The 23,238-nt window shown below is 54.4% G+C and overlaps 1 protein-coding gene across 44 annotated transcripts in view; it reads left to right on the forward strand.

The window, feature by feature from the left end:
* RPH3AL (rabphilin 3A like (without C2 domains)) overlaps positions 1–23,238 on the forward strand; it is a 171,775-nt gene that overhangs the window by 97,310 nt on the left and 51,227 nt on the right. For 34 of the 44 annotated variants that reach the window (XR_014821590.1, XR_014821588.1, XR_014821592.1 and 31 more), the window contains one exon: positions 16,958–17,044. The exons of the other annotated variants lie outside the window; for them this stretch is intronic. Coding sequence is in view for 30 of the 34 variants with exons in the window: in XM_021067539.2 (XP_020923198.2) it covers positions 16,958–17,044 (87 nt within the window). In the remaining 4 variants the exon portion in view is untranslated. The remainder of the gene's footprint in view (positions 1–16,957; positions 17,045–23,238) is intronic. 44 annotated transcript variants of the gene reach the window in all.

The following is a 23,238-nucleotide window of genomic DNA, read 5'->3' on the forward strand; positions in this document are numbered from 1 at the left end:
AGCCATCAGTGGATGCTGAGCAAGGGCTGCCAGTCAGGTGGGTCTCCGGGAAGCTCTTGTCCAGAGGCAGATTTGGAGGAGAGAATGTGTAGTGAGTTGGAGAGCGCCTGTAGGATGCTGAACTATCCAGTTAAGCAATAACAAAGGGCTGGATTCAGGCAGGAACAACCCGGATGGGGACTCCAAAGACAGTTGCGAGTGAGAAATAACAAAATCGGAGTTCCCGTTGGGGTGCAGTAGAAACGAACCCAACTAGTATCCATGAGGTTGTGGGTTCTATCCCTGGCCTTGCTCCGTGGATTAAGGATCCAGCATTGCTGTGAGCTGCAGGGTAGTTTGCAGGTGAGGCTCGGGTTTCCCGTGGCTGTGGCTATGGCTGTGGCTGTGGTGTAGGTTGGCAGCTGCAGCTCCCACTTGACCCCTTGCCTGGGAACTTCATATGCTGCACCCGCCGCCCTTAAAAAAAAAAAAGAAAAAAAGAGAAGTAACAAAAGCTGCCAATGATGGAGAGCTCAGTTGGTGCCAGGCCCCTGCCCACTTGTGTATCAGCTCCCCAGGGAGGTCCTGATCCACATTTCCTGGCTCTTGACCAAGAAAGTGTGACGACCCTGTCCCAGCCCATCACCCCCACCCACTGGGAGCGCCGGGCCACTCCGAAGGGAAAAGGGGTCTGACTTCCTTCCCCTCCCTGTCCCCTGTTGTGGGGCCCAGGTGGCTGGTGCCAGGGTGGGTTGCTTGGGCTCCGAAGTATTAAAGAATTTAGTGAGGTGGCATTCTTTTCTTTTCCTGTTGGTTTTCTTTTCTGAGAATTTTGAAAATTAATTTACAGTATTGCTTAGGGGTTAAGAGCCCTGGGTTTGGGCTGCCTGTGTTCCCCTCCTGGCTTGGGCAAGTCACCTCACCTCTCTGGCTCAGTTTTCTGGAAATTGGGAATAATAATAGCACCCATGTCATCAGGTGGTGAGGATGGAAGTGAGTGAGGTGTATGGTAAGCTCTTAGCAACACAGCCTGGTGCAGAGCAATTGCAAAATAATTATAAAAGTCAAACCATACAGAGCATATGAAATATTAACACCCCACCTCACCTCTGGCCTGAGCAGCCTACGCCTTTGTCGTTCTAGATCTTTCTCTCTCCACACGCATGCCAGTGTACACAGGTGTATGTGTATACATACCTTTAATGGGACCATATCCTGACTCTGTAATTCCCTTTTTTTTTTTTTTTTTTGTCTTTTTGCCATTTCTTGGGCCGCTCCCGCGGCATATGGAGGTTCCCAGGCTAGGGGTCCAATCGGAGCTGTAGCCACCGGCCTACGCCAGAGCCACAGCAACGCCGGATCCGAGCCACGTCTGCAACCTACACCACAGCTCACGGCAACGCCGGATCGTTAACCCACTGAGCAAGGGCAGGGACCGAACCCGCAACTCATGGTTCCTAGTCGGATTCGTTAACCACTGCGCCACGACGGGAACTCTTTTTTTTTTTTTTTTTTTTTTTAAAGGCTGCACCCTTGGCCATTGGAGATTCCCAGGGTAGGGGTCTAATCGGAGCTGTAGCTGCCAGCCTACACCACAGCCACAGCCACACCAGATCTGAGCCCCGTCCGCAACCTACACCACAGCTCACGGCAACGCCGGATCCTTAACTCACTGGGCGAGGCCTGGGATCGAACCTGCATCCTCATGGATAGTAGTCAATTTCCTTTCCACTGAGCCACAGTGGGAACTCACTGTAATTCCCTTTTTTCATCTTTTTCACTTAATAACGTATCAAAGATGTCCCCACCAGGTCTCTACATGGAAATCGAATCCCATCCTTAGCTGTGTGATATAAGGGACTTTTTGCTCTTTCCTGTAGCTCCTTTTCCAGGCTGCTCACACGCCCGCTGGGTGTGGGCAAGACCAGGGTGGGGACAGGGGGCCTGGACCCATCTTCCCTCACTCCAGATAGCCCTCATCCTGCTCCCTGTTAGGCCTGGCTCTCCCTGGTCAGCGTCTCTCCGGAGGGCACAGCTTCTGCATTTCAGCTTCTGCATTTCAGCTTCTGCTGCCTTCTTTTGCTCAGCAGCGTCCCTCTGGCCACATGTCTCACCCATATCTGAAGTCCAGGTGAGGGCACAGGTCCCTGTGTGCATCATAGGACAGATGTAGCCGGGGGGATGGTGGTGCGGAATTGGGGGGCAGTGTTGCCTAAATTCCTATCTGCCTGCTACCCCTGCCCCTGCGCTGAGTGGCCAGGAGTCAGGAGCGCAGGACAGCTCTTCTCTGGGCTCCCCCTGTGACCTGGGTTCACTCTTGGCCTCTTTTGCTCCTTGTGGATGGAAGTGGTTGGAGGGACGGAGGCGAGGCTCTCCCGGGCCATTCGGGACTCTCCTCCTGGGAAGCTCAGGTCAGCCCGGTCTCTGCAGGATCACCGCCCAGAACCTGCTTGCCAGGGACATGCCTGGCCCCCACAGATCAGGGAGCAGCTGCAACTGCAGCCGCAAGCCAAGGCTCGTTTCTCTTGGCCTCCAGAACCCAGCTCTGTTTGTTGTTATTTTAAAGCCATGACAGGTTTGCTTCCCAATTCGCTTTGAATCAGGCTCTGGTTGAGTCTGAGTCTTCTCAGCAGGACAAAGCCAGGATGGGGGTTGCTGTGTGCTTCTGAGAGCCCCCTCTTCTTCTGATGTCCGTGAGGCCATAAGCCCCCACGGCCCCCTGGAGGTCGGTAGGCAAAAGGCAGTGATCATACCCATTTTCCAGATGGAGAAACTGAGGCTCAGAGGGATGGTCCTGGTGGCAGAGCCAAGGCCTTGCAGTTCCTCCTACAGCTCAGAACTGCGCCCTTTGGGAAGTAAAGAGGGCCAAAGACATGCAGGAGACCTCAAAGGATGGAGTTCCCACTGTAGCACAATGGGATCAGCATTGTGCTGATCTGGAACTCTGGGACGCAGGTTCAGTCCCTGGCCTGGCGCAGTGGGTTAAGAATCCGGCATTGCCACAGCTGACCTGGGAACTCCATACGCTGTGGGGTGGCCAAAAAAAGGACAGGGGAAAAAAAGAGGGGGAAGGTGCCATCTGTGCCAGCTGGCCTGGGGTACGAAGGCCATTGGCTAAGCGCCCCCAGCGCTGGGGAAGGGCTCGTGACCCTAATACGAGGGGCTAGCATCCATTGGCAGGTGCAGTGCCCTGGGACCCCTGAGGCAGACTCCCCCTCTCAGAGTTTGTCACACCCCCAGGGTGGCTGAGCAGCAGCTGGACACGCAGGGGAGTTTGTGGCTGTTGCGTTGTGGAGCGGTCGGTGTGAGGCCAGCCCCTCACTGAGTGGGCTTGGGGTGGGGCTGGGGACACTGGCCGGGCTTCTACCCTGGGAGCCCTGTCCGGCACCCCCTCGGGCCCCCTGCCCACCCCCGCGGTGGCTTTTCTCCCAGGTCTGCTCAGCGTAGCTGCGAAAGCAGGAAGGCATCAGGAAGCAGTATTGGCAAACCTGTTTAGCGGCTGTTACCAGAAACAGTTGTTTTGTGCAGCCTCTCGTCCTCGGTTGTGGTAAATAGCAGATAATGACATTTCCAGTCCGAGCTGTGGCCCAGCGCCGCACATGTGGCCCTCACCTCGCCAGCTGCACCCTGCGCCTGCCACCCTTCCGAGGGCCTGCGGTTCTTCACTGCTCTCAGAGGGCCCCTGTTTTTCCAGCTGCGCCGTTTCCCGCACAGCTGTTTGCTGTTCGCTGACGTTAACCGGAGATGGATTTAGCCCGTCCTCCCGTTCCCCCGCCCCCGGGAACCCCTCACCCTCTTCTCTTTGGCCCAGCAGCTCAAGCTTGTTGTCTGGCCGACCCTCTGCATCCAGCCCCAGCCCTGTGGGCGTGCTCGGGGGCCCCTCCTGCTCCCCCAGGTCCTGGCCCCCGACAAGGCCCTTCCTCTTCTTGTCCCCCGCCAGCTCCACCAGAACCCACGTGCTCATGTCCCTCAGCCTCAACAAACATTTATTGAGCACCTACAGTATGCCAGGCCCCAGTCCATGTTCCAGAGTGACCTCAGGGTCAGGTGAGGCCTTGGCCCTCCCGACGCACCTGGTCCGGGGGTGGTGACATCAGCAGTAAACACCCTCTGATCAATATCGAAGCTTCCCTCATCAGGAAGGCCTCTCCCCTCCCTTGAGCTCCTAAGCCTCGGCCAAGGCCGGGTGCTGGCCCTCCTTCTCTGTCCCCTGACGTCCTCCCAAGCTCTGGTCCTGGGTGTCAGCTGTCAGCTGCGGCTGGACAGCTCCGCCCAGGAGTCTGCACACATCACTGTGCCGGCAGCCTCAGAATGAACCAGAGTCCTTTTTCCTCACCTTCCACACCCAGCAAGGAGCTGCGCGTCCAGAAAAAAAGAGCTTCTCCTGAGACTGTGGAGGAGATGTTGACCAGGAGAGAGTGATTGAATACATGTTTTCAGCAAAGGCGCTTTTTCGGAAACCCAGATCTATCTGCCCGTGTCCCTCCCTCCTTAAAAGCCACCATCGGCCCCCAGATATCTGCAGAATCCCAGCCTCACAGCACATGGTGTTTGTCAGTCAGCCCTTCCCTCGCCTCCTAGCCAACCACCTGCCAGGTATCTGCTAAACTTGGGGATTTAAACACAGTGAATGTCCATTTTCTAGAGGGGCTCAGTCATGGGAGAGACAAGTTCTGTAGGATGCAGTTAACACCCCTCTAGAGATGTCAGCCCATATGGGGAGCACACAGGAGGAAGTAACTCATGCTTCCCCTGAGAGGGAAATCGAGGAAGGCGTCACGGAGGAAGAGACATTTGACTCGTTCCTGAAGGATGCATAGGAGTTTGCTAGCCATGAGGCACAGCCTGGGCAAGACCATGGAGGTATGGAAGTGCCTAGAGTGTTGCCAGAATACTGGGAGGCTTTGGGGGCTGGAGTGGTGGGCTTGTCGAGGCTGGAGAGTTAGCAGCCCAAGAGGAAGGTTCTTAAGTAGGTGTGCATCCACTGTCTTATCTCTGTGCCCTCAGCCCGTGAGCCTTGCCGTGTTCTCCGCCTAGTCAGGACCCAGTAACAGCAGGACCTCAGAAGGTATTTGCTGAATGCTCTTGACATCATTGGCCCAACCTGCGGCTAAGTTGCTGTCCCCCAAATTCTAGGAGGTGGGATGGTGAAGGTTCTCAGGAGGCCCCAACCTCACCTTCCCACACAGACTTCAGACTTTCAAAAATAGGCCTGCGACTTCAGTGTCTTTAGGGGCCGGCCCCCAGGCTGGTCACCATAGAATTTTTGAGCTAGGGTCTGCCCAGCACCCCTGGCCAAGGGCTCCTTGCCTGGCCCCCTCTCCAAGATGCGACTTTGTGGCGGCCACAGAGGAGCCAGGCTCACCTGTAGCCCTCACTAGGGCACTGCTGAGAGGGGCAGGGTATTTTCAGGACACTGGATATGTGCACCAAAAAACCGCAATGATCCAGCCTCTCCCTTGCCTGTGGCTCTGAGATCCAAGAGCCAGACTCCTGTAACAGAACCCGGGCCAGGTGGCTACCAGGTGGCAGGCACGCCTCTGGGTGAGAAATTGCCTGTGGGAGGCCCCGGCCCAGTGCCTCGGGAAAACAGAGGGGGGTTATGCAACCAGAGCCTGGCTGGGGGAGGCCAGAGCCGGCTCTCTCTGGGCCTTTAATTCCCTGAGTTCACGTTCCCAGGCTGGCCAGGGTCTGTCTCAGCAAGCGGGCCACCATATCTGCAGACGGCCGCTGTCTCAAGCAGAGCCCCGTCCACTTCCTCTCTCTCAGTGGCATCCATTCCTGGGCCCCGTTAGCATCCTTTTCAACTAGCGTGCGGGTCATAGAGGGCATGGATTAGAGGCAAGACCCCAGCCCGGCCCCCCAGTTGCTGTCCCTGCGTGACCTTGGACAGACTGCCCGCGCTGTCTGCCCCAGTGCGTCATTGCTGAGTGACTAATCCGTGGGAAGCGTTCCTGCCGTGCCCAGCACACAGGACATGTTATATAAGCTCTTGCTTTTGTGACGATGAACCTGGGTCCCCATCCTGGCTCTGCCACCACCTGGTGACATACACTTAGCCAAGCCACCCAAGATCTCTGGGCTTCTGATCCATCATCCGAGATGTTCAGATCCTAACACCTCCCTTCGGGGCTGTTGTGAACATGAAGGAGATTAAATGTGATGATGATACTGTGTGTTCAGCGCTGTGCTCAGTGCCACGCGTGGACTAAGTGCTCAGTATATGGTGACTACAGGCATTACTCTGAGCTGTAGCTCTAAGTAAGTGCGCGACAGGGAGCATGAGTCTGGGAGCCGCCTCCTCCACGGCCACCCTCCCGCCCCCTCCCGGGCCCTCCTCTGCCCCGACTCCCTCCCAGCCAGAGTGCCCCGGCCGGCATGTGACCTGGTGGCGTGGGGGTCCTGGGAGACCGCTGGCCCGAGTGTCATCCCCCAGGGAGGCAGATGTAGCCACGTGGACCTGCAGCCCCGCGGCTGGAGGGCTTGTCGAGCTCAGCCGTGGCCCCTGCCCTGTCGGTTTCAGGATTGAGGCGTTCTGTCCCTTTGGGCTGGAAGGAATCAGTGAGGCCTCCAGGAATCCAGTTCCTGAAGGACCGGTGGGAGCCAGGCGGCAGGGAGTGGGCAGTGTTCAGAGCTTAGGCAGCCCTGAGGTGCTGAAGGCCTCTGCTCACCCCAGGCTTCCTCCCTGGACAGGTGGCCTCAGAGACCAGGGGCCGGGGAGATTTTCAGTGGGTTGTGTCTGAGAACCTCCGATAGAACAGTTTCCTTACATCCATTGATTTCTTTATCATTATTATTGCCTTTTGTGTTTTTTTTTTTTTTCAGGACCACACCCACGGCATATGGAGGCTCCCAGGCTAGGGGTCCAACAGGAGCTACAGCTGCTGGCCTACCCCACAGCCACAGCAACTGGGATCTGAGCCGTGTCTGCGACCTACGCCGCAGCTCACGGCAACACTGGATCCTTAACCCACTGAGCAAGGCCAGGGATCGAACCCGTGTCCTCATGGATACTAGTCAGATTTGTTAACCACTGAGCCACGACAGGAACGCCTGTTATTATTATTGATGTATAGTTGGTGTACCGTGTTTCACGAGTATAGCAAAGTGTTGAGTTATATATGTATATGTCCTGTTTTGGATTCTTTTCCATTACAGGTTTTTATAAGCCACTGAGTAGAGTTCCCCGTCATTTATCTGCGTGCGTCTGCTAATCCCAATCCTAGCATGTCCCTGCCCCCTTTCTGTGGCTGACACACTGATTTCTATCCTCACACACACCCCGGGGACAGTCGGCTATTGCCTGTCCCCGCACAAGGCCCCATGAAACCCAAGGTCCCCTTCGGTGTCTTTTAGGGACGAGTGCGGAGCCCCCCACCCGGCCGCCTGACCAGGCCCCTCCATCAAGACTTGGGAGCAGCGTGGCTTAGCTTTTCAAAACCCAGGCTCCCTTCTGATAAATGTGGAAACTGTTCCTGCTTTGTCCTGCTGTTCGAAATTTCAGAATGACATTGTATGTTTGAAAACACACAAGCCCACTGTGGAAGGTGCTTTTCTCTTTCCGAGTGTCCTGTCCTCGGCCCTGGAAGGTCTGACACGCCTTCAAAAGAGAGGGACCCCCGGTAGAGTCACAGATGGGGGGCCGTGGCAGGACACGCGAGCACGTGCCGGGAGGGGCCCGCCGCAGCCTCGGGGGCCACACTGGGCCTTTTGTCTGAGACCAACCGGCTCGAGGAACCGTGCCTGCCTGTCACATCCAGCCCGTTGTCCCTTCCACGTTTTGTGCTTGTCTCCTCTCCTCTCGGTGTCTTTGTCGTTGCTCTTCAGTCTTGGCAAACTTAGGGCTCCGTCCACGTGGGCCGGCGTTTGAATGTCTTCCCCCCCCCCGCCCCCGAGGGGCTGTCGTGGGCCCTTCTCGACCCCACGCTGAGCGCAGATCACACGCCCACCGTGTCCCGCACAGATGCTGCTGAACGAAGGAGTGAAGGCCCGGAGACCCGGGGCCGTGTCTCACGGGGTCCCCCTTTGATCGTACGTTGTCAGATGGGCTCCCTCTCGGCTTCAGAGTCACTGTCTCCCTTCCTTTGCCCAAACTGTCGCTTGCAGCCTCGGCTGCCTCCACTCACTCTCCGGTCCCCGACCCTGCATGTCCCCGGGGGCCAAGACAGCCCAAATCTCTGTTTCCTGTGTTTGACTGGAAAAGAGGCAGAAGCCAAGCACGGCGTCTCTGGTTGTTGCTGTTGTTTGTTTTCTTTCTTGGCCGCCCCATGGCCCACGGAGCCCCTGGGCCAGGGGTCAGATCGGAGCCGCGGTTGCCTCCTCACCCGCAGCGTTTGGATCCTTTCCCCACCATGTCAGGCCAGGGGTCGAACCTGTGTCCCAGCGCTCCCAAGACGCTGCTGATCCCGTTGTGCCACAGCGGGAACTCTGAGTCTCCATGTTGAGAATGATGCTGAGGAGAACCAGGACCAGGAAGGGCTAACAGGGGCGGGTGGGAGTGGAGAGGCAGCTTCATCCTGCCCGAAGCACCCAGGCCCCCGTCCCAGAAGCGGTGTACGCGGTCCGCCGTTCAGACGCACAGTGCACCCAGGCCCCCATCGGACCTGCAATGGGACGCGAGCACAGGCTTGATCCACAGCCACCTCCAAGGCATGATTTCTTATTCTGCGCTCATGAATGTTCCTCTAGAGCTTCTCCCATTGCCTTTTCCCCCCCCTCAAGACGCCGAGTTGACTGTGGCGAGTGGCAGGTGGAGGGAGGGGGTGTTTTGGAAGCTAATCCTGAAATCGGCAGTGCTGCTGTTCGGCTGGGAGAGGTGGCTGGCCGCTGGGGGCTGCTGGGGTTAGCAGGTGGCCCTCGCTCAGAGGAGGTGCCGCAGCCTTCCAGAGGCCTGCGGGAGGTGGAGGCCCAGCCCCGCATGGGTCCATTCACCTGCCCCCCCACCCCCCTGCAGCCAGGATGGAGGAAGGCTGACCCTAGGGAGGAAGCACAGAGGGACTTGTCTTCCTTCTGAAATTCTTCTCTGGACGCCTTCTGGCTTCTGTCTCAGACCAAGCAGCAGGTGGCTGGCATTCTTGACTGTGCGTCATTGGGCCCTGGTGACTCAGTATTGGCGGCAGGATGGGCTCCGGTCAGCACGCCCTCAGCCCCGCTGGTCCCCTGGCCGTGTCCCAGTGAACAGAACAAGGACCTGGCTCTTCCCTCCATCACCTGAGGTTTGACCTTGTCTGGAGTTCGGGGTGGGGGTAGGGAGCCCGCCCTGCCTTCCCTTGAGCCGCTGGGAGAAGATGAAGGCTTGGCTGAGTCTCTTGTCTGGGCAGAAACCTGGGGGCTCAGACAGCACGGGGTTCACATCCCAGCTCCCCGTGGTCAAGTTATTAGCCTCAAGCCCTGGATTCCTCGTTTATGAAACTAGGACAATAATACCACTTCCTAGGGTGATTATGAAAACTAAATGAGATTCTACATAAAACAGCTAGCTGGGTGCATGCTGCAGCATCAGTGTTCAACACAGTATATAAATATTTCTAATAGGTACACCACGATCTAAAGGAGTTAAAGTCATTTGGCAGCAGAACCTGGGTTTCAGATCCTGAGTCTCTCTACAGCAAGGAGGCCATTTCTAGCCCCTGCACCCCCTGCCCACCAGGGCTGGTGGTGCATCTCCGAGCCTGGCTGATGCTGTCTCAGGGTTGAGCAGGGCTGAGCCTGTGATCAGGGGGGGCAGAGGGAACCATTGACATCATCTGTGGGGGTCTGGTTGGGGGAAGCTGGTGCCAGGGCTGACTATCTGCCTTTGAGCCACACTTTAATAAATCCTGTCTCCCTTCAACTTGGGTATGTGCTTTCGGCTTCTTTAATCCATCCTGACCCACAAAATCCAGATCTGGTCCAAAAAACGAAGTTGAGGAGTTCTCATTGTGACTCAGCAGGTGAAGAACCTGACTGGTATCCATAAGGATGCAGGTTCGATCCCTGGCCTCCCTCAGTGGGTTAAGGATCCGGTATTGCCGCAAGCTGCGGCGTAGGTCGAGGATGCAGCTCAGATCTGGCGTTGCTGTGGCTGTGGTGTAGGCCAGCAGCCGCATCTCCAATTCCACCCCTAGCCTGGGAACTTCCATATGCTGCAGCAGGTGCAACCCTAAAAAGACAAAACAATGAACTTGAGATAAGCGGTTTCCCAAAACATTTAGCACAAGCTCCCTTTGAACCAGGAATCCTGCTCACCCATTTAAAATGGATTTTGACTTAGCACAGTTCGATTTACATTTCAGCTGGTCTCCTTCCAGGTATTTTGCTGTGCATCTTTCACAGAGAGCCACAGGCACAAACCCATATTTATGTGGAAGAGAATCAGACCAGGCTTTCTGCTTGTAACGTGGTTTTTAAACTTAATTTCTTGGCGTCCTTGGCCATGTCAGTAAATATGCAGTTCCATTGTGATTACTACCACTTTTTCCGTTTACGTGGTCATCATTTTTATGGCCACGTCCCTTGCTCCAAAAGACAGATTTTTCTTGGGCGAAGATTTCACGTTCTAGTCTCAGGAGTGCACTGGGTGGCGTGAAACGCACACCTCTGGGCTGACCTCTTCACGCTGCTTCATGCCAGTGCTGTGATTGTCTGGACCTAGCGTGTCCTTCCCCGGCTTCCCTGGGGCGGTGGGGTGGGGGTGGGCCACTCCATGAGCATCCCTGGCGCCTGGTGCCCCATGAGATTCCGTCTCACCTACAAGGGGCAGTTGGTGAGGACTCTGGGGCAAGACCTTTTCCCGAGGACTTCTGCTTGTTCATCAGCTCCTCTGCTTGAGGGGAGCCTCGTTAAGGGCAAAGGGTTAACGAGGTTCATCCTCGTTCATCCTCCTCGCTCCCACAATGGTGCCTCCTCTCCAGTGTTGAATAAATGCTCGTTGAGTCGAAGCAACCAATATTTTCGAATTAACTGTCTCCATGACTCATTCCTGCAGCACAGCGTATGTTTTCCTGGCCTCCTTGTATGGAACATTTGAGCCCAATTTCATCTTTTTGTGGTTGGCTGAGCATCGGGAAACCGCGTTCTGAGTGATGGATGATGATACAGCAAAGCCTTCAGGGCCTGTGAGGGGGTGTGGCTGATTCCCGGGTACTAAGTGCTCTGGGGGGGCCATTTCCAAGGGCTGCAAGCATCCCCCCGCCCCGCACGGGTACCGCACCCGCTCTCATCGGCGGCATCTTGGGATCCCTGCCACGAAGCATGGGGAGCTCTGCATGAATGGGATCAGAGGCTCACGGTGAGGTAAAGGCTGGCCTAGGAGGGAGGAGCCCCAGCTCTGTGGTCCCCCAGACCTTGTCCTGCCTCTGACTCTGGCCCAGAGTCAGAGAAGTGGAAGGCGGTGATGTTGGATGGTGAGGTCGAGGTCCCAGGGAGTCTTGGGGTGACCAACGTGGCCTGGAGAAGGAGGAAGTGGAGGCCAGCCCCCACTGACCTTGGATCAAGTCTCTGTGCACACAGGTGGGCTTTCGGATGCCCCCTGGGGAGGCAGGCAGGAGAGGTCACAGGGAGGGTGGGACATGCATCTCTGTCCCCCCAAACCCTTAGCGAAGGACCTCAGTGTCATTTCCTCTGTGGCCAGGCCAGCCGGGATTCAGGCCCCACAGGCTAAGAGGGAGCCCACCAGGCAGCCATCCTGTGACTTCCTGGATGCTCCATCTTCACCCCAGACCAGGCTTCCCCCTGTCTGATGTCCAGTCACCCCAACAGTCAGCATCACTCGGTGTAGGTGGGACACCCCCGCCCCCTGCTCCGAGTGAGTGTTACCTGTGTCTGTGCCCCCTCCCCTCCCCACCCCCAGCCACCAGCAGATGGGCACATTCCAGAAGGGACAATATCTTGCCTTCTCGGCTGTACTGTTACAAGTAACTCTCATTTGTTCATTCATTTATTCCACAAAAAATCATTGTGCCAGATTCTGGAAATAGGAAGGTGAACAGAAACAGATATGGCCTTGCCCTCTGGGAGTCGACAACCTTGTAGGGAAAGTGGGGTTAGACAGCCACACGGGTAGGCTCTGCGGGTGGAGGAGAGGAGGCAGCAGCCTGTTAGGAAAGCTCCAACTGGGCAAGAAATCAGGGAAGGCGTCCCTGAAGAAGTGGTGCTTTTGCTAAAGTCCGAAGGCTGCAGAGACACATAAGGATCAAGTGCATCTGAGACAGAGCAGCACACCCCAAGGTCTGATGGCAGAAAAGCAGATTGGGGACCAGAGACTAAAGTCAGGCAGACGTGGCTGGGGCTGGGAGAGCAGAGAGCGGGGCGCTGGGTAGAGGGAGAGTGGCGTGAGCTGAGACCACAAGGATGTAGGTCTGGCCTGCGCAGGCCTCACGCACCATGTGGGAGGGGGCGGCCTTCATCCAGAAAGTCTCTGGAGGCTCTTCAACCGGCTAGGATGGGAGGTAGGACATGATTCGATTTGCATCCTGAAAAGACCACTCTGGGAGTTCCCGTCACGGCGCAGTGGTTAATGAATCCAACTAGGAACCATGAGGTTGCGGGTTTGATCCCTGCCCTTGCTCAGTGGGTTAAGGATCCGGTGTTGCTGTGAGCTGTGGTGTAGGTCATAGACGTGGCTCGGATCCTGCACTGCTGTGGCTCTGGCGTAGGCCGGTGGCTACAGCTCCGATTAGACCCCTAGCCTGGGAACCTCCATATGCCGCGGGAGCGGCCCAAGAAATGGCAAAAAGACAAAAAAAAAAAAAAAAAGAAAAAGAAAAGACCACTCTGGCTTCCATGGCAGGAACCAACTGGAGGCTGGCCAAAGTGGGGCGGGGCTGTGGGGCCAGCCCAGAGACGGCGGTGTGGACGGGGAGAGGGGCGGAAGGGCCCTGGCAGTTGGAGTGAGACTTAGGGTTCTTGGAGATAGGTTGTTCAGGTGGGCCTAAGAGAGAGGAGGGTCGAGGATGATTCTGGGGTTTCAGCTGATGTAACCGATGGGTGTGGCATGGTTCCCTGAGTCAGCTGGTTGTTGCCTGCTCCTTACCGTGTCCTGTGCTGGGCACAGTCGGGAATCACCTTCCCGGAACTTCCCCACTATGGCATAAGCCTGCCTCTCACCACCATTTTAAGGCCAAGGAAATGAAGTTCAGAGAAAATTAGTAACAGGTCCGAGGTTGCATCTCAATGGCAGGTGCAAAGGTCACTTGTGGTGCAGCCGGTGAAGGATCCGGCATTGTCACTCTAGTGACTTGGGTCACTGCTGTGGCACGGGTTCAGTCCCTGGTCCGGGATCTTCCACATGCCATGGATACGGCCAAAAAACATAACAAACAAAAAGTAAAAGGCAGGTGCATGTCACAGGTGCTACACCCTGAGTCACCGCCTCTCCCGTGCATGCTCGAACCTGGGATGTAAGTTTTCAAAAGGAATGCATGGAGCATCTGAGTCAGGCCCAGAAGCTAGACTTGGTTTGTTTCACATTCAAGTCGCTGTTCCCGGCTGCAAGAAGCAAGAGGCAGCCAAGCCTGGGAAGCCAGTGCTTACACGCCGGGGGCAATTCCGCTCAGTGGAAGCCCGCTCGGCAGGGAAGCAAAGCGGCCACCCCCAGGCCCAGCCGTCCTCCACACGGCTGTGCAGTGTTCCCTTTGCCCTGAGCTGATGGTGCACCTGGCTCACGCTCTCTCTCACTGGCTTTGAAAAATACTACTTACTTGGAGTTCCCGTCGCGGCTCAGCTGAATCAAATCTGACTAGTATCCATGAGGACGCAGGTTCAATCCCTGGCCTCGCTCAGTGGGTTAAGGATCCAGCATTGCCGTGAGCTGTGGTGTAGGTCACAGATCAGGCTCGGATCTCGTGTTGCTGTGGCTGTGGTGTAGGCCGGTGGCTACAGCTCCAATTCAACCCCTAGCCTGGGAGCCTCCATGTGCTGCAAGAGTTCAGCCCTTAAAAAAAAAAAAAAAAAAATACTACCTACTTAATTTTCTTTGTTGGAACCTGGGAACAAAGACCAAACCCATAAGGGGAAAAGGCTTGTTATTCTCTTGTTATTCTCTTATTGATCGAGATTTGGTAGCAGCAAGTATGTATTCTTTAAACTGGGGCATGTTCTCTTTCCGCTGGCCCGGATTCCCCAGCCAGAGACGCTGCAGGTGCATAAAGACAACCAAGAGATGGCAGAACTGCCCTGGGTTCCACCCATGAGGGCTCATAGCCTGAAAACGGGGCCGCCTATGGGCTCAGGAGGGTACCCTGTCGTGCCACCTGCTCCCAGCACCCCGCAGGGGAAGGGGGAGGAAGGAACAGGTGGGGGATACCACCCACCCCTCCCCCACCAAGCTGACCAGCCTTTGACCCAGCCTCTGGAGGGCGACTGGTCCACACGGCTCCTGCCCCCAGGTCAGGTGGTTCTGTGTGCCGTGCTCTGTGGGTAGAAGACAGGACGCAGCTTTCAGGTGCTGTCCCCTGGTTTCTCTCCCTGCCCAGATGATCAATCAGACACTATTTATCAAAGGCAGGTGCACGCCCAGCCTTCAAACCCCGCTTAAATGTCACTTCTACAAGGCAGCCAGACATACCCCTTGGCCTGGGCAGGCAGGCAGGCTGACCAGGGACTGAGCCTTGCCTGCCCTCCCAAGGCAGGGCTGTGTCCCACATGGGTGCTCAGCTCTCCTGAGCTCTGGAAGAAGGGGTCACCCAAATCCTGATTGTCGCTACCTTCCCGCGGGACCACGGGCAAGTCTTCAGCATCCCTGAGCTCCAGTTTCTTCATCCATATAATGGACATCATGACAACCGCCTCCTTCACACTCTGTTGCCAGGGTGATAGGGTCTGGTGCTCAATAAATGGGAGCAGCTGGACTTCTCTCCTGATTCCAGCACCATCGTCTCATTCAGCCACCTCAGGAGAGGGCAGGGCATGCTGCGAGCTTGGAGGGCAAGCTGTCATCGAACCCTACAAGCGTGTGGAAAATGCAGGAGGAAAACCTTGCCTCTAAGATGGCTCCACTCACTTTCCCACGTGCGCTGTCTACACGGGATCGTGGGAAAGAGCAGAGACCACAGCCGACTGGCTTCAGCCCCTCCTTCCTCGCTTTACCCCATGGGGGAGGGGTGTGTTTATGGAGGCCCATCTTTTTTTTTCCTTTTCAGGGCTGCACCCATGGCACGTGGAAGTTCCCAGGCTAGGGATAGAAATGGGATTGCAGCCACCGGCCTACGCCACAGCAATGCAGGATCCAAGCCACATCTGTGACCTACACCACAGCTCAGGGCAATGCCAGATCCTTAACCCAATGAGCGAAGTGAGGGATTGAATCTGCATCCTCATGGATACTAGCTGGGTTCATTCCACTGAGCCACGACAGGCACTCACGGGAGGCCCATCTTACGGGCTTATGGGGACCCCTGTCCCAGAGATAGAAGGGTTGGGGTGAGAGGCAGCCCCAGTGAGAGGGGCAGCCTCCAGACCAGGTCAGGGATGACAGCTTTGGGCTGCATGGGGACAGGCTGCTGGTCCTCTGATAGGCTAAACCCCGGGACTGGTGCAGAAGTAGCCAGGCTCCTTCCCCCTTCGAGGGACCCTGGGAGCTGAGAGAGAGCGGCAGGGCCGGCCATGAGCAGCCCAACAGCACCCAGGGCCCCTTCCCAGACGTACTGCACTTCCCAAGATCCGAAGCCTGGGGCCTTCGAGAGAGCTGGGCCGAAACAGCTCTGGGATGGACTTTCCCGACCACCCAGAGGGACGGGACCTGGGAGCAGATGACGGTGTGTTTGGAGAGCTCAAAGACAAGTGACATTTATTGTACCTGAGTGTCTAATGGAAGCAAATGCACACCCCCTCGCGAATGGATCATAGCTTCCCTTCTGCCAACGACTGGCTCCCCGCTTCCTCCAGCTCAGCCGCCCAATCAGGCGGTGACAACAGGCTCTGGGAAGCCAAGTTGGTGACATTTCCCTCTCTGCAGAGAGGTGTGCTCCTTGCTCAGTTGGCAGCCTGCAGAAAAGGCCAGGCAACAGATCCAGCCTTCCCTCAGAAGGGGGAGGCTGGGAAGATTCCCCAGCCCCCAGCCCCTGACCCGCAGAGAAATGGATTAGACTGGTCTCTAAGGAAGGTGGGCGGGGCTGGGATCAGGGTTAGCCAGGAGCAAGGCTCAGCCCCACCGGGTTTCCCCTCTGCCTCCGGGGGCGTTTCATCTGGCTTTTCTCACCCCTGCTTGTGGCTGTGCGTTTCAGGGAAGCAAAATACGGATTTAGAAGCTATGAGCTTAAGCATCCCTGCAGAAGGAACAACACTGCAGCAAGTAGGTTCTGGCGACTGCTGCGTCCGGAGGCAGTTACGGAGCGAGCGGCTCTGGAGGCAGACCTGAGTCCACTGCTTACTTGCTGTGTGAACTTGAGCAAATTCTCGAGGCCTGTAAAATGGGCCTCGTAACTATGGAATAGGGTTCCGGGGACTGTTAGATGAAGGGGCTTGGCCCCAAGGAAGCGCTCAAGCTGTGGCTGGTATTTCTCACTGTATGTGTCATCATCTCACTTTGTGAGGCACACAAGGGAGTGTTTTGCATGGTTGTAGGTTTCCTTTATTGAATAACATCGCTTCCTGCCCATATTTCCTGGGACCGGCACAGGAATCGTATCATATTCAGCCGTGTTTGCCTGGATCTGCCTCTGGTATAGGGTGTTTGGGTGGTTTCCAGTTCTTTGCTATTGAAAGGAATGCAGCTGTGACTCTCAGCAAGCTTTTTTTTTTTTTTTTTGATGTGATCCCAACCGACGTGCTTGTGGGGGTGAATTTATACCACGGAGATCCGTGCATAGGCACGTCCGTGGTACCCCCAAGCCAGCTACGGGCTGCAGATGATCTGCACACTTTGGGTTATGGGCCCTTGTGGCCCGAAGCCAAGGCGCCCCCTCGGAAGATGCCAAAGGGCTCCCTGGGTGCCGTGTTCCCAGCCCCTCGGCTAAGGAAGCGGCTGAGTGTTTACATTCCCGTGTCCTCTCTCTTGTAGAAAGTCTGCACCAAATGTGGGATCGAGGCCTCCCCCGGCCAGAAGCGGCCCCTGTGGCTGTGTAAGATCTGCAGTGAGCAGAGAGAGGTAGGGTAACCAGGGCCCCGGGGTGGGGGCGGGGGGCTGGGGTGGGCGTGGGGCCTGCTTGAACCGGGGGCCGTTCATGGTCGGTCGCCGAGGGGTGTCTCAGAAGGGCACGGAGGGCCGGGCCGGGGCAGCCGGGACAAGGCTGCAGAGGGGCAGCTGGTTGGCTTGCCCGTTCCCCACTGCACGGCTGGCAGTGGGCTGTGGTTCTGCTATGCCCTGGGCCCGTGGTTTCAGTGGGGAGCCCCTTGCACTGGGTGTCGGTGCAGGCAGCGTTTTGGGGGGGGCTCTGAGGATAATCGCAGAAACGGCTGCTCCAGGTTGAAGGTTTCCTACGCGCCGAGCACGGTGCCAAGTTCTGTACACATGTGAATTCCTTTCACCCTGAGACAGCCCCATAGGTGGGTGCTATTCTTATGCCCTTTTACTGATGGGAAGTGGAGACATGAGAGGTTAAGTATCTTGTAGGCGCCCAGCTAGTCAGCGGGGAGGGGTTCGGAACTAACTAACACAGCCAGGGTCGGCTGGGATGGCACCACCCCCAGAGTCCTTTCTGGTTCTAAGTGTCTATCATTCTAGTTCAGATCCCATTTTAAGGGAAGGAATCAAGCCTCGGCGAGGATTGAGGCAGTACCGGATGGGGGCGGGGTTCGAACCCACATCTCCTAACCCCAGGGCCTTCCTCCCTGGACCAAGATCGGAAGCAGGGCCCGAAGAGTGGAGACCACTGACGGGCAGCCCCAGGGGAAGGGCACGGGACAGGGATTTCGGGAGCAGAGGGAGTCGGGGAGAGGGAGGGTGCCCCTGGGTTTATTATTTTTTTTACTGCCTGGTGATGAACATGCGCCTTTCATCTGAGGACCCGCGAGATGTCTCTGGCGATGGGCCATCCTCAGCTACGAGGTCCTCCGACACTGCTGTCCCGCCATCCAAGTTGCCTCCCCTGGCCACCCGGTGCGATACCTTTCCAGGCCTCTCCCTCCATCCTCCGTGGCTCCCAGCTGAGCTTTCCTGACCGTTTCCTTATCTTTCTGAGATACTTTCCGGGTCGGTTCTTCAGTACCGCCTGCAGCTCATTCTGTCTTTGGGATGGTGGTTGTCTCTCTCGACGGCCGCTGTCCTGGGCGTGTTGGAATTCGCCTTTTTCCGCGCATCTCGAGCAGGAGTCAGTTTCTCTCTCTCTCTCTCTCTCTCTCTCTCCCTGCTCATCCCTCCACCCAGCTCTTCTTGCCGAGCGACTTTGCGTTGCCTCCGCCCGGGTCCTGGGTCCCCGGGTGCAGGGCCAGCTGTCTCGGGTGAGCGATGAGCTGCGTGTCCCCAGTGATCCCGGGATTATTTCTGAAGCCGATTGTCAAGTTCACGGGCAGTCTGGCCAGGCCCTGGCTGTGTGTGTGCTTCTTCCAGCTTCCTTCACTGTTCGTATTTTTAGATAAGCCTTTGTCTTGGAAGGGCGGGAGGGTGGTACCTCTGCTTTTTTCAGCCTCCTTTCCCAGGTAGGAAATGCCTTCGCCAGCCCGTTTTCCAGGACTCTGATTCTGGTCCCCTGCCTCCCACCAGAAACTTGGAGATCCCGTACCTGGGAAAACCAGTCTTCTAGCTGCTTCTATCTGCTCTGGACCCTGAGCTCAGCCGGCCGTGCCTTCGGCCCCTCAAAATAGTAACTCTCTGGTGCTTCTGATCCATTGAGATATGTATCTTACTTTGCTTGGTTTGGTTGTTTTTACGGCCCCACTTGTGGCATATGGAAGTTACCTGGCCAGGGGTCAAATCGAAGCTGCAGCTGAGGCCCACGCCACAACCACAGCAACTCCAGATCCGAGCTACATCTGCGACCACAGCTTGTGGCAACACTAGATCCTTAACCTGCTGAGCAAGCCCACGGATTGAACCTGCATCCTCACAGATACTATGTCAGGTTCTAAACCTGCTGAGCCACAACGGGCACCCCTATGTCTTGTTTCTGAGCAGAGTTGAGCTTACTTGTTAAGCTCTTTTCCTGTATCACTGCTGCGTCATTGGAACAGGGGAAGGGACAGCAGGCGGGGCCTCCAAATGCACTAAGGTTCTACTCTGTGTCGCCTGGAGGCCCTGATTTCTCAGCCTGAAATGGAGACGATGATTGCACGCAGTTGCTGCAAGAATTGCATGACAATATGCAAGAGGTACAGAATGTCCAGCCCGCATAGGCGCTTCACCCCTGTTAGACGGGCCCCCTCTCTCCCCCCCTTTGAACTTGAGGTCTTTGTGGTCTTCAAGGTGGGTGGGGGTCGGGGTTGGTGTCCCCTTTGCAATGCCGATACGCACAAGAGGAGAAAATTCCTTAAAACGGTACCTCGTGGGAGACACCTTAACAGGATGAAAAGACGGCTGAGCTGTGGGAGGACAGAGCATTGTCAAGGAAAAGGAGGTGGTGAAAGGAAAGACGAATTTAGCACGTGTCATGATTCAGTGGAGGGCCTGGGGGTGGGCAGGTGCCCCCATCCAACCTCCCCCCGATGAGTTAACCTCACAATTGTCCTGCGCTACCGTGGACAGCGCCCCCCACCAGCCTGTCCTAATCTCCAGAGTGTCCCGATGCCCAGAAAAGTCTGAAATAGCTTAGGGTGCATTTTCTTATCTTTCCTCAGGCAAAGAATATAAAGCTGCGAACTATGTTATCAATTTGTCCTTGAATTTCTAGAGGCCGATAAAACCGAGCAAGATCAAGGGTGGCGTGTCCTCTCTGCAGGACCAGGTGGCCTGTGCAGGTTTAGGAGCGTGGACGGGCTCAGAAGGACATGTGTCTATGAATCTGGGTGCCTATGGGTGCCATTACCAGCTGCTGCATTTTCCTGCCTGTTTTTGGGGTGAAAGTGACAGGATATTTGGTTTCCTAATGCCTTTTTTTTTTTTTTCCTTTGGAGAAAATATCTAATCACAACAGAGAGATAGCTAAATAGAAAGAGCATTTGAAATGTCATTTTAAGTGCTGCCTAGAGCTGGTTCTGAATCTGTGATAAAAACGTGGAATTCTGTCCTGCAGCAAAAACCATGTCCCAATGGAAGAATTCAAATTTTCTGATGGGAACTCTCATACTCCTCTGCCCAGACACTCTTATCTTCCTTTCCGTTTGACGTTTCACTTCCATCACTTTGGCTGTGATTGTTGAGTATTTTTTTTCTGGAAGTGAATCAAATGCTGGTTACATGTCCCTGGGGCTGTCAGGTTGGCACTGCTGCCTGTTTGTGCGCTTTGGGGATGCAGTGATGTCAGCCTCGGCCCCTCTGCTCTTGAGGCGTTTACAATCTACTGCATTTATTTGTTCGGGCATGCAATGCGTCTTTATTGAGCATCTCCTAGGCGCCACGCAAAAGAGCTCTTCTCATGGGAGATGGATATCACAAATGCAGTCAAGTACATTCTGCTGTGTCACTGATGCTGAAAAAGTGCTCAGGGGACAGGGGGAAGGGGTGATGACAGTGGGTAGCTGCTGTTTTATACAGGGCTCAGGGAAGGGCCCACTGACAAAATGATATTTGAGTGGAGGTCTGAAACACGCTCTGTGGCTGTGTAGACAGATAGCATTCCAAGTAGAGGGCACTGCAAGTGCAAAGGCCCTGAGGCAGGTGGGCCTTTGGTAGGTTTGAGGAACTGCAAGAACAGTGTGGCTGGAGCAAAGTCAGGTTCAGGAGAGGACGTCAGAGACTTGGCACGGGGTCAGATCATGTTGGTCCTTGTAGACCCTTGTGAGGACTTCAGCTTTTACTGTGTGACACAGGGACCCTTTGGAGGGTCTGGAATACCCATGGGGAGGGTCTTCCCCCCACCTTTTTTTTTTTTTTTTTTTCGGCTACAATGTGCAGCAGCTCGATGTGGGATCTCAGTTCCCAGACCAGGGATGGAATCCAGGCTATAGCAATGAATGCCCCAAGTCCTAACCCCTAGACCACTGGGGAACTCCTTCTTCCCCCAGTTTTTTGGGGTTTTTTTTTGGGGGGGGGTTTGAGCTGCACCTGCAGCATATAGAACTTCCCAAGCCAAGGATGGAACCCATGCCACAGGAGAGACAGCGCTGGATCCTTAACCTACTAAGCCACCAGGGAACTCCACTGCCAATTTTTAAAGGATACTCTGGCTGCTGTGTTAAGAATATATTATAGACTATAATGTCAGAGTTAGAATCGTGCCATTTCCTCTTATTTAATATTACCCCAGACATTTAAGTTCTTGATTATTGTTACCCTTAGAAGTTTTCATTTTAAAAAATATTATATACATTTTCCTTTTTCTCATTATAAAGTTAATATGAATCATTGACATTCCCAATGTGTAGAAGGCATAAAGAAATACACACCCTGGAAATCCATAAACTTGCCATCCAGAGATAATCACTGTTGACATTTTGGCGTAATTACTTTCTGTCTTTTTTCCGTGTCTTTCTCTTTATACTGTTGAAGCGCTCTTTTAAAATTAACACTCTATCGTCAGCAGTTCTCAGTATAATCAATAACTCTTTGTAAACATTCTGTCATATGAATATTTTTCTAATTTAGGCCATCTGAGTTATTTCCTTTTTTCCCTCTCGTTGCTAAATGCTTTATGTATCTGTGTGCATAACTCCTTGCCTGCATTTGAGATTATGTCCTCAGAATGGATACTTAGAAGGGCACAGTGTTTATATTACCTCTTCTTGACCCTTGAGTTCATGCTTTTTGATTTACAGTTCACTGCTATAGGTGATCTTAAATGATGACATGTGGACAGTGTGTTTTCTGAGTCTTTTGCTATCTGTTAATAGCTGTTACCTTTATACAAAAAAAGACAGTGACTGACAGATGATACAGTTCAATCACAATCTTTCCCACTCAGAATTCTGTGGTTTGGCTTCTATCATCTAACCAGTCACACAGTGAAAAGAGCCACCATGAGGGAGAGTCAGCAACTGTAACAACTAGGAGAATTGGTGCCCAGAGAATTAGCGGTAATAGTGAAACTGTGAAAAAAATATACATACTACGTTTTTAAATTAGGTAAAAGAGCTAAGAGAAGGAATGGAAACCAAACTGAATAAATAGGGCCTTTGAACAAAGAGTGAACAAGTTTGAAAAAGAGCCAAATAAACTGGGAGTTCCCATCGTCGTGACTCAGGAGAAGCAAATCCAACTAGTACCCATGAGGACGTGGATTCAATCCCTGGCCTCGCTCAGTGGGTTAAGGATCCGGCGTTGCTGTGGCTGTGGTGTAGGCTGGCAGCTGCAGCTCTGATTCAGCCCTTAGCCTGAGAACTTCTATATGCTGTGGGCGCAGCCCTAAAAAGCAAAAAAAAAAAAAAAAGAAAGAAAAAAAAAGAAAGAACCAAATGAGCCATTTTCATTTCTAAAAATGAAGAATGTTATTAATGAATTTTAAAACTCAGTTGAATGATACTTCAGTAATTTTTTAGAGCAGTAAATCTTGTCATTCCCACTAATAGCCACAGAGGCTTTCCTTATCATTTGCTTCTTATTAACTGTTTATAGTTTTCGTCCTTGTTAGGTACTCCCACAGCCTGGGGTCCATGGCCTCTGATGTGCACTACACCAGCTGCCTTGAGTAGGATGTTCCTGTGACCACAGGAAACTATAGTCTTTACCTAATCAAACCAGCTGTTTGTGTAAGCACTCGGCCTCCCCGCGCCCGTCCCCACCTCGTTTCCATTCCCGCTGTGAACGAGCGTGCTCTCTGATCCCGTGGGAGCATTTTTAACTTGAAGAGTGCATTCCCAATCTCTGGCTCCCTTGTTGGCAAATGAATAAACTCTGATATATGTTCACGATTTAAAGACACAGAAAAGGGAACGCAACAGCCCTCAGTGGACCAGGTAAATAGCACATCACTCACACCTGAGGAACCCCAAGAAAGACCTTGGGAACCAGAAGACAGTTTCCAGGATGCACTGTAAGCAACAAACAGACGCAGCAGGTGATGTCCAAGCTGAGAACCGGGGAACCGGAGAAGGCAGCCTTGGCGGACACAGCCTAAAGTAGCTGTGAAGGCAAGAACAGAGAAGGTCTGGGGTGGGGGGAGTCTGAAGCCAGGCTTATGCTTTTAATTCCCCTTTAAGTAACCTGCTCGGGTTATTTGTATCTATATTTGGCGATTAAAGATTTTGTCAGGGTATGCCTGGGTCATTTTCGTTGGTTTTCGTCTAGGTCAAACATATTTGGATCTTCAGTTC

Source organism: Sus scrofa, chromosome 12 (assembly GCF_054392235.1).
Source record: "Sus scrofa isolate SSC_HxYL_T2T_F1_AM1 chromosome 12, Sscrofa_HxYL_maternal_Yorkshire_Landrace_v2.0, whole genome shotgun sequence".
Taxonomy (NCBI): Eukaryota; Metazoa; Chordata; class Mammalia; order Artiodactyla; family Suidae; genus Sus; species Sus scrofa.